The sequence below is a fragment of the Mustela putorius genome, unplaced genomic scaffold (genome assembly GCF_011764305.1).
Source record: "Mustela putorius furo isolate JIRA1106 unplaced genomic scaffold, ASM1176430v1.1 tig00000785_pilon_pilon_pilon, whole genome shotgun sequence".
Taxonomy (NCBI): domain Eukaryota; kingdom Metazoa; phylum Chordata; class Mammalia; order Carnivora; family Mustelidae; genus Mustela; species Mustela putorius.
The window spans coordinates 1014714-1027733 of NW_025421480.1; the positions used below are offsets into that span (position 1 = coordinate 1014714).

Below are 13020 nucleotides of genomic sequence, written 5' to 3' on the forward strand. Positions count from 1 at the left end.
GCCATGGAACAGGAGCCACACGAAGGAAGGCCATGCCGACACGTGCTGCACCATGGATGTATTTTGAAATCACTGTGTGGAGTGAGTGAGGGCAGCCACAAAAGGCTATATGCTATGTAATTCCATTTACATGAAGTGTCCAGAATGGGCAAATCCATGGAGACAAAAAATAGATTGGTGACTGACTGATGCTGGAGGAAGGAGACAATGAATAATTGTTAATGGGCACAGGGTTTCACTTGGGAGTGATGAAAATATTCTAAAATTAGATAGTTTGGATGGTTGCTCGACTCTATTTAAAACATATTTTTAAACTATTGAATTGCACACTTTAAAAATGAATTTTATGGAATATGAATTATATCTTACATTTTATTTTTACTTGTTGTGAAATGGTATTTCATTGGTTTGCATTTTGAGGACTTGAAGGCAGCTTAAGTATCTCTTAATAATTCTTGATCAGTTTTCCCTTTCCGTGAATTTTTATTCCTACTCACTGCCCACCTTCTATTGGGATCGTGGTTTTCAAAACTACCTTTTAGTGCTGGTAATGAATGAACCAGAAGCTTCCCTCTTCAAGTGACAGGTGAGCATTAACTGCCACTTTATAGGCAGGAACCACATCCATTCCAGAATGGAACCTCTGAAACATATGGTTACCATGACAAATGACAACATCTCAAAAGATTCCTTCAGTCGCTAGAGTATTTTACCTTTGACTAAGAGATCAAACACTTGAGTATCTCTTCACTACTGTGCCTTACTGACAATTACAGAAGTTACACACAAGTAAGTACTTTTTCTCCTAATCCTCTAGGCAATCAAAGCTTGTCTTCTTTCTTTCTTTTTTTAAATATATATTTTTAAAAGATTTTATTTATTCATTTGGGAGAGAGAGAAAGAGCATGAGGAGGGGAGGGTCAGAGGGAGCAGACTCCACACCGAGCAGAGAGCCTGATGCAGGACTGGATCCCAGGACTCTAGGGCTATGACCTGAGCTGAAGGCAGTTGGCTAAACAACTGAGCCACCCAGGAACCCAAAGCCTGTCTTCTTTCTAACATGACTCCTTTTCTTAGTTTTTGTTGTTAAAAGAAAGAATTGTGGGCATATTAGACTTTACTTCACCATACACCATCTTCTAAAGTTCTTACCAAATTTGCCAACTGGAAGACTTCATCTTTGTTAACTGACTTCCCAATTTCACGTCTATCATCTTTTCCACCATCTGCCCACATTTTCTCCTGCTTTGCAGGTATATGAGCACCTACGTTACCTCATGGCCAACTAAACCACCTATCAGTTGACTTTCACCAAAGTTTGGTCCCACCCCAAGCACTCAAAGTCTAAAATTAAACTCTCCTCCAGAAAACACTTCATTTTCTTCACTGAAGCTGGATTTCAAGGGGTCAGGAAACAAATCCATCAGGTAGTAAAAAGCCCATGGGTCTAAATAGTTTTGGCATAAAAAAAAATTGCTAATCAAAATTTATTTACTAAAATAAACCCTACACACACAGAAACAGAATAACAAAATTTGTATCAAGGTGACAATTCTGGATCGTCCTAAAATTTATTCATGTATGCATTTAATCCTGTGAGAATTTTAAAGAATAAATTTTTGCTAAAGCAAAGCCTTTGGTAGGGTAGACTAGCAGTATCCACTTAGTAAAATACGAAATGTTCGAAATATCTGAAAATACTCCATTAATGAAAAAAGAACTAAATTGTGAACACATACATCATCTCTGGAATGAAGCTTTTGTTCACATATTTGGATCCAGAAATACCTCCCTGGGAACGAATACTCTTTGGTTCTAGTTTTGAATCCAGGATCAGCTGGTGTGGCTGCATGAGTCACAAAGATAAGCCATTATTGCAGATGGGTTAGGATGGATGGGAAAAATTCTGTAGCTTCGAAGTCACCAGGAGCAAATAATGGAGAAGAGAAGAATAAGGCTTCTAAAAGAGCAGTTCACACACACGATTCTAGGTCAGGAAGGGAATTCCTCCATGTGAAAGACCAGCAAACATTCATTCTGAGGACAGCTCACCTCGTTCAATACTGAGTAATAATTAAAGAGGAATCAACAGAGGATATAAACGAAGATTTCACAAGAAAAAAGAACAGAAAGGTAATATAAAAACAAATTATAATTACATAATTTTAAAAACTTTTCACAGAACAGATGAAAAATACTTTATAATTTAGTGAAACAATTTTATCTAGATAATATGATCTCAAAATAGAGATATAAGAGTTTAGGAGAAAAGAGTGGATGGGAAAAAATATTCTACAAAACCAAAGGGCCTTTCAGAAATAGTACAAAGAAAATAAACATTACTTAAAACATGATAAGGAGCATTAAGGACAAGATCGCGTCAACTAGAAAGACTTTTTAAAAGAGATCGAATATAAGACAATTGGCATCACCAAGGAAGAGAACCAAAATGGCAGAAGAGAAGAAAATATTTCAATAAAAATTTTAATAAAACTTCCCATGATTATACAGATTGAAAAGCAGATTATGTCCCCAGAAAAATTAACTCAAGACAACCAATGGTGAGTTATATCCCAGTAAAGTTACTGATTTTCAGAGACAAAGAACTGGAAATCCAGGGAAAGGAAAAATGTTCCATTAACCTATACGAGAAGAAAAAACTCAGCTCACCTTTGTCGTTCCATAGCAACGCTAGATGACAATGGAGCTGTGCTTCCAGAATCCTTGAGGAAAAACATGTGGCCTGAGAATGCTATGTCCAGCCAGAGTTCAGTTTGGAGTGAATGTAACACACTATTTTTTACCACGAAAGAACTTAAGGAGTGTGACTCCCTTCTTCAATAGACTAACAGAAAGTGAACTTTAACCCAGTTAGATATGAAGGGACAAGGCATGGCAGTATACAGTGAATTTAGCTTGATACAGAACTAAGACCTAAAGGAAAGTGAAGATTATTATAATTATTATTTCAGAATTGAATGGAAATATTATAAACACTGAAAATATAGAAATGATAAAATTAACACATAAAAACTAGAAAATAACAGGGAAGGTAATATCAGGACATTGATTTCATCAGTATTAAAACTTAGGGGTTAATAATTAATCAGGTACAGTAAACCCTCGACAACACAGTGGTTAGGGGCACCAACCTCTGTGTGGTCAAAAACGCACATGTAACTATTGAGTCCCCCAAACCTAACTTCTAATAGCCTACTGTCGAGTGGAAGCCTTACTGACTCAGTCAACTGACATATATTTTGTATATTATTTGTATTACATTTTATATTCTTACAATCAAGTAAGCTAGAGAAAAGAAAACATTATTAAGAACGTAAGGAAGAGAAAATACACTAACAGTACTCTATGGTATTCACTGAAAAAAATTCATGTGTAAGTGGGCCCACACAGTTCAAACCCATATTGTTCAAGGGTCAACTGTAATACAAACAGAAAGGCATAAAGTTTCATCAAGTAATCAATTAAAATTATATGGTGAATGACAGAGGGGAGGAAATAAAAACTCATCTTTGATTTCAAAAATTTCATCCTTGGTCACAGTTGGGAATCAAAAGATTCACTCTAAAGTTCTGAGAAATAAATACATTACAAAAAGTCTTCTTAAACAAAACAACAAAAGTAAAATCCACATATGTTATGTAAATAAATCAAAACTCACCTATAAGAAAAAAAGAATCTGGATGAATTACAAATAATACCCCCTAAATATGCTAAATATTGGGGACATTTATAAAATAAAATTTCTCATAAAGGTTGTAAATAAAAAGATGGGACCAAAGCATTCCAGGAAAGTGTAAACAAGCAATCATGAAAACAATTTAGGAGTTGAGATCTTAATCCAGATAGCCTTGAATCCCACACTTAGAAATAAACGTTAAAGCATTAAGTGTGATTTTTTAAAGCAGTAAGTGTGATTTTTTAAAGCAGTACATAATGAAAAAAATTTACAAACCATAATGAAGATAAAATAATTACAAAAATCTACATAGGAGGAATTGCATGTGCCTCAATATTCTTGTCTATCAGTATCTGTCTTGAGTAACGCCCTCCCCTTGACGCTGTAAAGGTAATGGAGGATATGGGCTGTGGCTCTGGCTGTGACGGGATATTACTATGTTCCATAATATGGTAAAAGGGATTTTACAGTTTTAGTCTTCCACTAGGCAACTGACTTTGAGTTAATAAAATGTGTATTACCCAAGCGGGCCTGACACAAGTCTAGGTCTAAAGGTGGGAGATGAAAGCCAAATGTTGGAGCGTAAGAAGGCGCTGCCCATGTGTCCGGGGATGGCTTCTCGGAGCTGAAAGATGCACTCAGACACAGCCAGCAAGGGTGGTCGTGTTTCACAGTCTCAAGGAACTGATTTCTGCCAACCCGAAGGCTTGGAGAGGATCCTAAGTCTCAAATGAGATACCATTCCCTGCCAACACTTCCATTCCAGCCTCCAGAGATCCTACCCAGAGCCGGATCCTCTGACCTACAGAAACCGTCAGAAAATAAATGGGTGGTTTTTAAGCCGTTAAGCTTGTAGCAATTTGTTACACAGCAACGGAAAATTAATACAGTATATATTCCATGTAACAGAGTAGCATCAAAATGGTAAAGTACAACAAAGTATAAGACAGTTACTGGCTTAGGCACTAATAGAAAACATTCTTTTGCAGGATGAGTAGTAGAAGACTTTAATTCACCTTTGTCAGCATGACATCAAAGAATCAGAAAGCAAGTAAGAATTTAAGACACAGCAAAGACAAAGGTAAGTGTGCGTGTGCGTGTGTAGGTTGTGTGCGAAAGATCCTATATCAATCCTGAATCATAAACACAGAGAATCGACCTTTTCTCCAACGCCCACCAAGGGTCTAGCCGCAAAAGATAACCGTGTCAGGTTAGAAATTTCTGTACCAGTTCCAAAATGCAGAAATAGCAAAAAGACTCTCTGATCAGCAAGCAAAACGTTACAAAGTAAGACTGAACTTAGGACACAAACCAAAAAGCAACCTACCATGTGCCATCGAAGCGAGTCTATTTTAAACAACTCTTGGGTCAGAGACGAAACGAACACGGCCATTCCAGACTCGGTGGCCCAGCATCGCGGGGTCTAGAGCGCGCAGACGCCGCCGCAGCCGTGCGCAGAGGAAACCCGCCACCTGCGCGGGAGCCGGCCACGCGCCCGGGGCGCCCCCGGAGCTGGGCTGGACAGCGACCAGACCCCCTGAACACCTAGGAGCTCAGCAGCGGCGACTCTGGGAACAGAAGAACGACCGCTTTCCGGAAGGTCGCGCGCGCGGAGAGGGAAGCTGACGCGGTGTATGCGCGGGCAGACGCACGGGGTCGGAGGGGCCTCCGTCGGCCACTTACCCGCGGGGAGAGCGGCGCGGCCGAATCCCAACGATCCGAAGTCTGCGCGGCGGGACGTCGCTCCAGGGGCGCCGCGGGGTGGGGGCCTCGCGGGGACCGTGTGGTCGCGGGTCCCTCAGGGTCGCAGGAGGACGGGCGTGTCCGAGGGCGGCAGAGCTCCGGGTGTCGGAGCGGGCAGCCGGGGGCGGAGACGGAGCCGAGGAGGGGCTCCCAGCTCGGGGTTCTCATACCCGCGGTCCGCGGCGCCGTCAACAAGCGGCAGGGCCGGGGAGACCCGTTCCTTCTCTGGGAGGAGCAGGTTGGCCGCGCGGCAGGATCCGCCGGGTTTGGAGACTCCAAATGGGGCCCCGCGCCAGAGACAGAAACGCTGGGTCACAGGCCGGGGGAGCTCGGAGCGCGGCCAGAGACCAAGGAGAGGGGAGGGACTGACGGCTTTTCTCCGAGGGCGCACTGAGGGGGGGCCCCAGCTCTCCGCTCCTCTGGCCAGAGACCGGGGGCCGCCATCTTCATTCCCGTCGTCCACCGCGGTACGGAAAGCGCCCAGGGAACCAAAGCTCCGAGCGCGAACCCGAGCACATCGCTTAGCCCGGCCCCTGGCAAGGGCGCTGCAGTTCCTCCTCAGGCAAAGATGTTTGAGAATCAGGGCCACGGGCCCCTCCTGCAGAAGATCAGCAAGAACGTCCAGCCAAGACCAAGTCTACTGATGAATGAACTGCAAAATACCAATGCTAGGGGAAAACAGCACATAGAATTCATGGCTTTCCCCCCATGATTCTTTAGTCTTTCAAAGTTTAATTTTTAAAATTTTCATTATTTTTTTTTCTATTTTTAAAATTTTTCCTCTTCCCTTTTTTAACCTTTTATTTAACTATTTTATCTTATCAATACGTTTTTTAAAATCTTTTTTTTTTTCATTTTTATAGTCATAGTCTATCCCTTCATTGTATTTAACCTTATTTTTTGTATACATATAAGTTTTTCTTCCCTTAAAGTTTTGGGGTACATTTTCTTTTAACATCCCAAAATATACACTAAACCTAGTGTATGGCTTTCTTCTAGTCTCTAGTCTCCTGTATGATCACATCTCTCTCTCTCTTTTTTTTTTTTCAATTTCTTTCTTTCTTTTTTTAACCAAATCCTCATCAATTCTTTTTTTAGAATCTTTTTAAATTTTCATCATTATAGTCATAGTCTATCCCTTCATCATATTTACCCTGATTTCTTTATATCTATAAGTTTTCCTTTCTTTAAAATTTTAGAAGGCAGTATATTCTAACAGACCAAAATACTCCCAAAATCAAGTGTGTGGCTCTGTTCTATTTACTAGCCTGATATATATATATATATATATATTTTTTTTCTTTCTTTCTTTCTTTCTTTTCCCCCTGGTTTTGGGTCTCTTCTGATTTATTTAGTGTATATTTTTCTGGGATTGTTGTTACCCTTTTAGCATTTTGTTCTCTCATTCATCTATTCTTCTCCAGACAAAATAATAGAGGAAAAACTCACCTAAAAAAAAGAAGAAGAAGAAGAACAACAACAACAACAACAAGAGGTGGTATCAATGGATAGGGACATAATCAATAGGGACATTAGTAAGATGTTGGCACTAGAGTTCAGAATGATGATTATAAAGATACTAGCTGGGCCTGAAAAAAAGCATACAAGATACTAGAGAATACCTTTCTAAAGAAATAAAAGAACTAAAATCTAACCAAGTTGAAATAAAAAAAACTATAAATGAGGTGCAATAAAAAATGGAGGCTCTTACTGCTAGGATAAATGAGGCAGAAGAGATAATTGGTGATATAGAAAACCAAATGATGGAGAATAAAGAAGCTGAGAAAAAGAGAAATAAATAACAGACCACGATGGGAGAATTCAAGAGATAAGTGATACCATAAGATGAAACAATATTAGAATAATTAGGATCCCAGAAGAAGAAGAAGGGAGGGCCGGGCAGAAGGAATATGGGAGCCAACTATAGCAGAGAATTTCCCTAATTTGGTGAAGGGAAAAAGCATCAAAATCCAGGAAGCACAGGGGACTCCCCACAAAGTCAATAAAAATCGGTCAACACCCCATCATCTAACAGGAAAACTCACAAGTCCCACTGAAAGCAGTTTGGGACAAGAGATCTGTAACATACAATGGTAGAAATATTGGACTGGAAATAGACCTAGCCACAGAGACCTGGCAGGCCAGAAAGGACTGGCATGATATATTCAGAGCACTAAACGACAAAAATATGCAGCCAAGAATACTATATCCAGCTAGGCTGTCATTGAAAATAGAAGGAGAGATAAAAAGCTTCCAGGACCAACAAAAACCAAAAGAATTTGCAAACACCAAACCAGCCCTACAGGAAATATTGAAGGAGGTCCTCTAAGTAAGGAGAGAGGCTAAAAGTAACAGACCAGAAAGGAACAGGGACAATATACAGTAACAGTCACCTTACAGGCAAGACAATGGCACTAAATTCATATCTTTCAATAGTTAGCCTGAATATAAATGGGCTAAATGCCCCCAATCAAAAGGCACAGGGTATCAGAATGGATTTAAAAAACCAAGACCAGGGCGCCTGGCTGGCCCAGTGGGTTAAAGCCTCTGCCTTTGGCTCGAGTTATGATCCCAGGGTCCTGGGATCAAGCCCCACATAGGGCTCTCTGCTCTGAGGGAAGCCTGCTTCTTCCTCTCTCTCTGCCTGCCTCTCTGCCTACTTGTGATCTCTGTCAAATAAATGAATAAAATATTTTTTTAAAAAAACCAAGACCCATTGATATGCTATCTGCAAGAAACTCATGTTAAACCCAAAGACACCTCCAGATTTAAAGTGAGGGAGTGGAAAACAATTTACCATGTTAATGGATGTCAAAAGAAAGGTGGGATGGGTTATATCAGACAAATTAGATTTTAAGCCAAAGACTATAATAAGGGGCACCTAGATGGTTCAGTAGAATAAGCTTCTGCCTTTAACTTGGGTCATGGTCCCAGGGTCCTGGGATCGAGCCCCGCATTGGCTCTCTGCTCTGTGAGAAGCCTGTTCCCCCCACTACCGCCTGCCTCTCTGCCTACTAGTGGTATCTCTCTCTCAAATAAATAAATAAAAATCTTTTTTTTTAAAAGACTATAATAAGAGACAAAGAAGGACACTACACCTTATATATACTTATATACTTAAAGGATCTGTCCAAAAAGAAGATCTAACAATTTTAAATATCTATGCCCCTAACATGGCAACCAAACCCGTAAAATTCCTAGGAATAAATCTAACCAAAGAGGCAAAGAATCTGTACTCAAAAAACTACAGAATACTCACTGAGGAAGGCACATTTTCCCCTATGTGGGGAAAATGTCCCATGCTCATGGATTAGAAGAACAAATATTATGAAAATGTCTACACTACCTAGAGCAATCTACACATTTAATTCAATCCCTATCAAAATACATCAATTTTTTTTAAAAAGAAATGGAACAATTAATCCTAAAACTTGTATGGAACCAGAAAAGATCCCAAATAGCCAGAGGAATGTTGAAAAAGAAAACCAAAGCTGGTGGCATCACAATTCCAGACTTCAAGCTCTATTACAAAGCTGTAGTGATCAAGACAGTATGGTACTGGCACAAAGACAGACACATGGATCAGTGGAACAGAATAGAGAGCCCAGAAATGGACCCTCGACTCTATCGTCAACTGATCTTCAACAAAACAGGAAACAATGTCCAATAGAAAAAAGACAGTCTCTTAAACAAATGGTGTTGGGAAAATTGGACAACCACATGCAGAAGAATGAAATGGACCATCTCTTTACACCACACACAAAAATAGACTCAAAATGGATGAAAGACCTCAATGTGAGACAGGAATCCATCAAAACCCTTGAGGAGAACACAGGCAGCAAACTCTTCGACCTCAGCCACAGCAACTTCTTCCTAGAAACATCCCCAAAGGCAATGGAAGGAAGGGCAAAAATAAACTTTGGGGACTTCATCAAAAGTTCAAAAGCTTTTGCACAGCAAAGAAAACGGTCCACAAAACCAAAAAGACAACCAAAAGACTGGGAGAAGATATTTGCAAGTGACATATCAGATAAAGGGCTAGTATCCAAACTCTATAAAGAACTTATCAAACTCAACACCCAAAGAATAAATAATCCAATCGAGAAATGGGCAGAAGACATGAACAAACATTTCTGCAAAGAAGACATCCAAATGGCCAACAAACACATGAAAAAGTGCTCCACATCACTTGGCAACAGGGAAATACAAATCAAAATCACAATGAGATACCACCTCACACCTGTCAGAATGGCTAAAATTAACAAATCAAGAAACAACAGATGTTGGAGAGGATGTGGAGAAAGGGGAACCCTCCTTCCTACGCTGTTGGCTGGAATGCAAGCTGGTAGAGCCACTCTGGAAAACAGCATGGAGTTTCCTCAAAAAGTTCAAAATAGAGCTACCCTTCAACCCAGAATCTCACTACTGGGTATTTACCCTAAAGATAAAAATATAGTGATCCGAAGGGGCACATCCCCCTCAATGTTTATAGCAGCAATGTCCATAATAACCAAACTATGGAAAGAGCCTAGATGTCCATCAACAGATGAATGGATTGAGAAGATGTGAGAATATATATATATAGATAGATAGATGTGTGTGTGTGTGTGTGTGTGTGTGTGTGTGTGTATTTTTTTTACAATGGAATGTAATGGAGCCATCAAAAAATGAAATCTTGCTATTTGTGATGAAGTGGATGGAAGTAGATGGTATTACGCTAAACAAAATAAATCAATCAGAGAAAGACAATTATCGTATGATCTCACTGATTTGAGGAATTTGACAAACAAGACAGAGGATCATAGGGAAAGTGAGGGAAAAATGAAACAAAATGAAACCAGAGAGGGACAAAAACCATAAGAGACTCTTAATCTCAAGAAACAAACTGAGGGTTGCTGGAGCGGAGGGATGGGGTGGCTGTGTGATGGACACTGGGGAGGGTGTGTGCTATGGTGAGTGCTATGATTGTATAAGAGTGATAAATCACAGACCTATATCCTTGGAACAAATAATACATTATATGTTAATAAAAAAAGAGACCCATAAACTTAAGTATTTAAACTACCAGAAAGAATGAAAACATTTAATCAAATATCCAGAATAGGAATTTAGAAAAAAATAAACAAAAAATGAATTCAAGGAAGGCAGTAGGAAAGAAGGCATCCATAAAGACAAAGCTGAATTTCTGAATTTGATAAGAAGCAATAATGAGACTAATAAAAGGACACTTCACTTCTATTACATTCTTTCTAAAAACCTATATTCCCAGTCATCATGGGGAAAACACCAGATAAATGCAAATCAAGGGATAGTCTACAAAATGCCTGACCAGTATTCTCTGAAAAACTGTCAAGGTCATGAACAAGGGAAGATGGTGAAACACTTAGAGATTAGGGGAAACTAGGAGACCTGATGGCTGAATGCAGTGTGAGATCCTGGATTGGACCTTGGAACACAAGAAATGAGTGAGATCCAAATCAAGTCTGTAATTCAGTGAATATAACACTAATATTTTTCAGTTTTGACAAATACGCCAAATCATGTAAGATGTTAACATTAGGGGAAGTTGTGTGAAGGGTATATGAGATCTCTGTACTAGTTTTGCAAATTTTCTGTAAATCTAAAGCTATTCAAAAAAAATTTTTAAAGAACTTCAGAAGACCTAGAAAATCTAGACAGAGCAATTAAAGAGGAAGAAATACAAGTGATTATCAAAGGGCTATCTCCTCAAACAAACAAACAAAAGCATCCCATGTCCTAAAATTTGTATAAAAGGATTTTACCAGACACCATAGTAACTAATAACTTCAATATAATCATTCTGGGGGCACCTGGGTGGCTCAGTGGGTTAAAGCCTCAGCCTTCAGCTCAGGTCATGATCCCAGGGTCCTGGGATAGAGCCCCACATCAGGCTCTCTGCTCGGAGGGGAGCCTGCTTCCTCCTCTCTTTCTCTGCCTGCCTCTCTGCCTCTTGTGATCTCTGTCTGTCAAATAAATAAATAAAATATTTAAAGTATATATATAATCATTCTGATAACAGAGAAATTTAAAACGCACTCACATTCTTTCCCATGAAGTAAATAATTCAAAAATAATACAATTTTTTCCCTTACAAGTTTAGTATATTATTTCTATTTTCTAAAAATACTGGATGCTATATCCAGAAATGCCAGATAGTGGCAGAAATCTTTGTTTCATTCTTGACTTCAGTGAGAATGCTTCTACTTATTTCCTTATTACATTGGTCATAGCTTTTGTGGTTATATATCACATTAAGAAATTAATCACAAGGCACCTGGGTGGCTCAGTGGGTTAAAGCCTCTGCCTTCTACTCAGGTCATGATCTCAGGGTCCTGGGATTGAGCCCCACATCAGGCTCTCTGCTCGGCAGGGAGCCTTCTTCCTCTCTCTGCCTGCTTTTCTGCCTGCTTGGGATCTCCGTCTGTCAAATAAATAAATAAAAATCTTAAAAAAAAAAAAAAAAAGAAATTAATTGCATATTTACTCTACTAAGAATTGTTATCAAGAATAGACTTGGGATGCCTGGATGGCTCATTTGGATGTGTCCAACTCTTGATTTCAGCTTCAGGTCATGATTTCAGTGTTTTGAGATCAAGTCCTACTTTGGGTTCCACACAAGGCAGGAGCCCACTTAAGATTTTCTCTCTCCCTCTCTCTCTCAAGAAAAAAAAGAGTAGACATAAAATTTTATCAGATTTTTTTTACCTCCACAAAAGTTACCATGCAAATCTTCTTCTTTTTAAAGCCATGAATGTTAATAATTGTGTTATAGATTCTCTTTTACTGAACCACCCCTTCGTTAAATTTTGTTATTCTCTTAACATGGTTCTGTGTTCTGTCTCCTAATCTTTTTGCTCAGGGTTGTTCCGTAACATGCATCATGAATTTATCTGAAGCTTTATTGTGCGTGTGTGTGAGTGTGTGTGTGCATATGTTGTCCTTCTTGGCCTTGGCCATCAAGGTCATACTAACTTCAAATTTGGGGATCTGCCCCACTAAGGTGACAAGAGATCAAGTTGATTTCCTTTTAACTCGTCTCCTTCTTCTCTCTGACTAGTAACCAGTCTCCAGATTCTGCAGTCCAGCGTGAAATGGCATCACATGGTAAGTGATATTCTGTAAGATGTGATTGTAACTGAAATCTCTTGGGTTAAAAAAAAAAAAAACACAAAAACAAAACAAAACAAAACAAAAAAAACTTGTTCGCGGTGTCTATTATAGGGATATCATAATTAGAATGTAAAATACCGGGGCACCTGGGTGGCTCAGTGGGTTAAGCCGCTGCCTTCGGCTCAGGTCATGATCTCTCGTCCCGGGATCGAGTCCCGCATCGGGCTCTCTGCTCAGCAGGGAGCCTGCTTCCTCCTCTCTCTCTCTCTGCCTGCCTCTCTGCCTACTTGTGATCTCTCTCTGTCAAATAAATAAATAAAATCTTTAAAAAAAAAAAAAGAATGTAAAATACCTGTGCTTGAGGCAAAGAAAAGAGGCAGCTTAGTTGAAAACTGTTTTTAGTTTTTTCTTCCTTATAGAATCATGTTCCTGCTCACCCTCATGTACCC

At 39.6% G+C, this 13020-nt stretch overlaps 1 protein-coding gene across 2 annotated transcripts in view; it reads left to right on the top strand.

Moving 5' to 3' along the window:
• The first annotated feature begins 608 nt into the window (after nt 1-608).
• Nucleotides 609-13020, top strand: part of MROH9 (maestro heat like repeat family member 9) — an 85327-nt gene continuing 72915 nt past the window's right edge. The window contains exons 1-3 of one of the 2 annotated variants that reach the window (XM_004756683.3): nt 609-789; nt 4687-4778; nt 12519-12565. In XM_004756683.3, coding sequence (XP_004756740.1) covers nt 4724-4778; nt 12519-12565 — 102 coding nt within the window. In that variant the 5' untranslated portion in view covers nt 609-789; nt 4687-4723. Of the gene's footprint in view, nt 790-1875; nt 2134-4686; nt 4779-12518; nt 12566-13020 lie in introns of those variants that run through there. The other variant, XM_004756684.3, reaches the window with a different exon arrangement.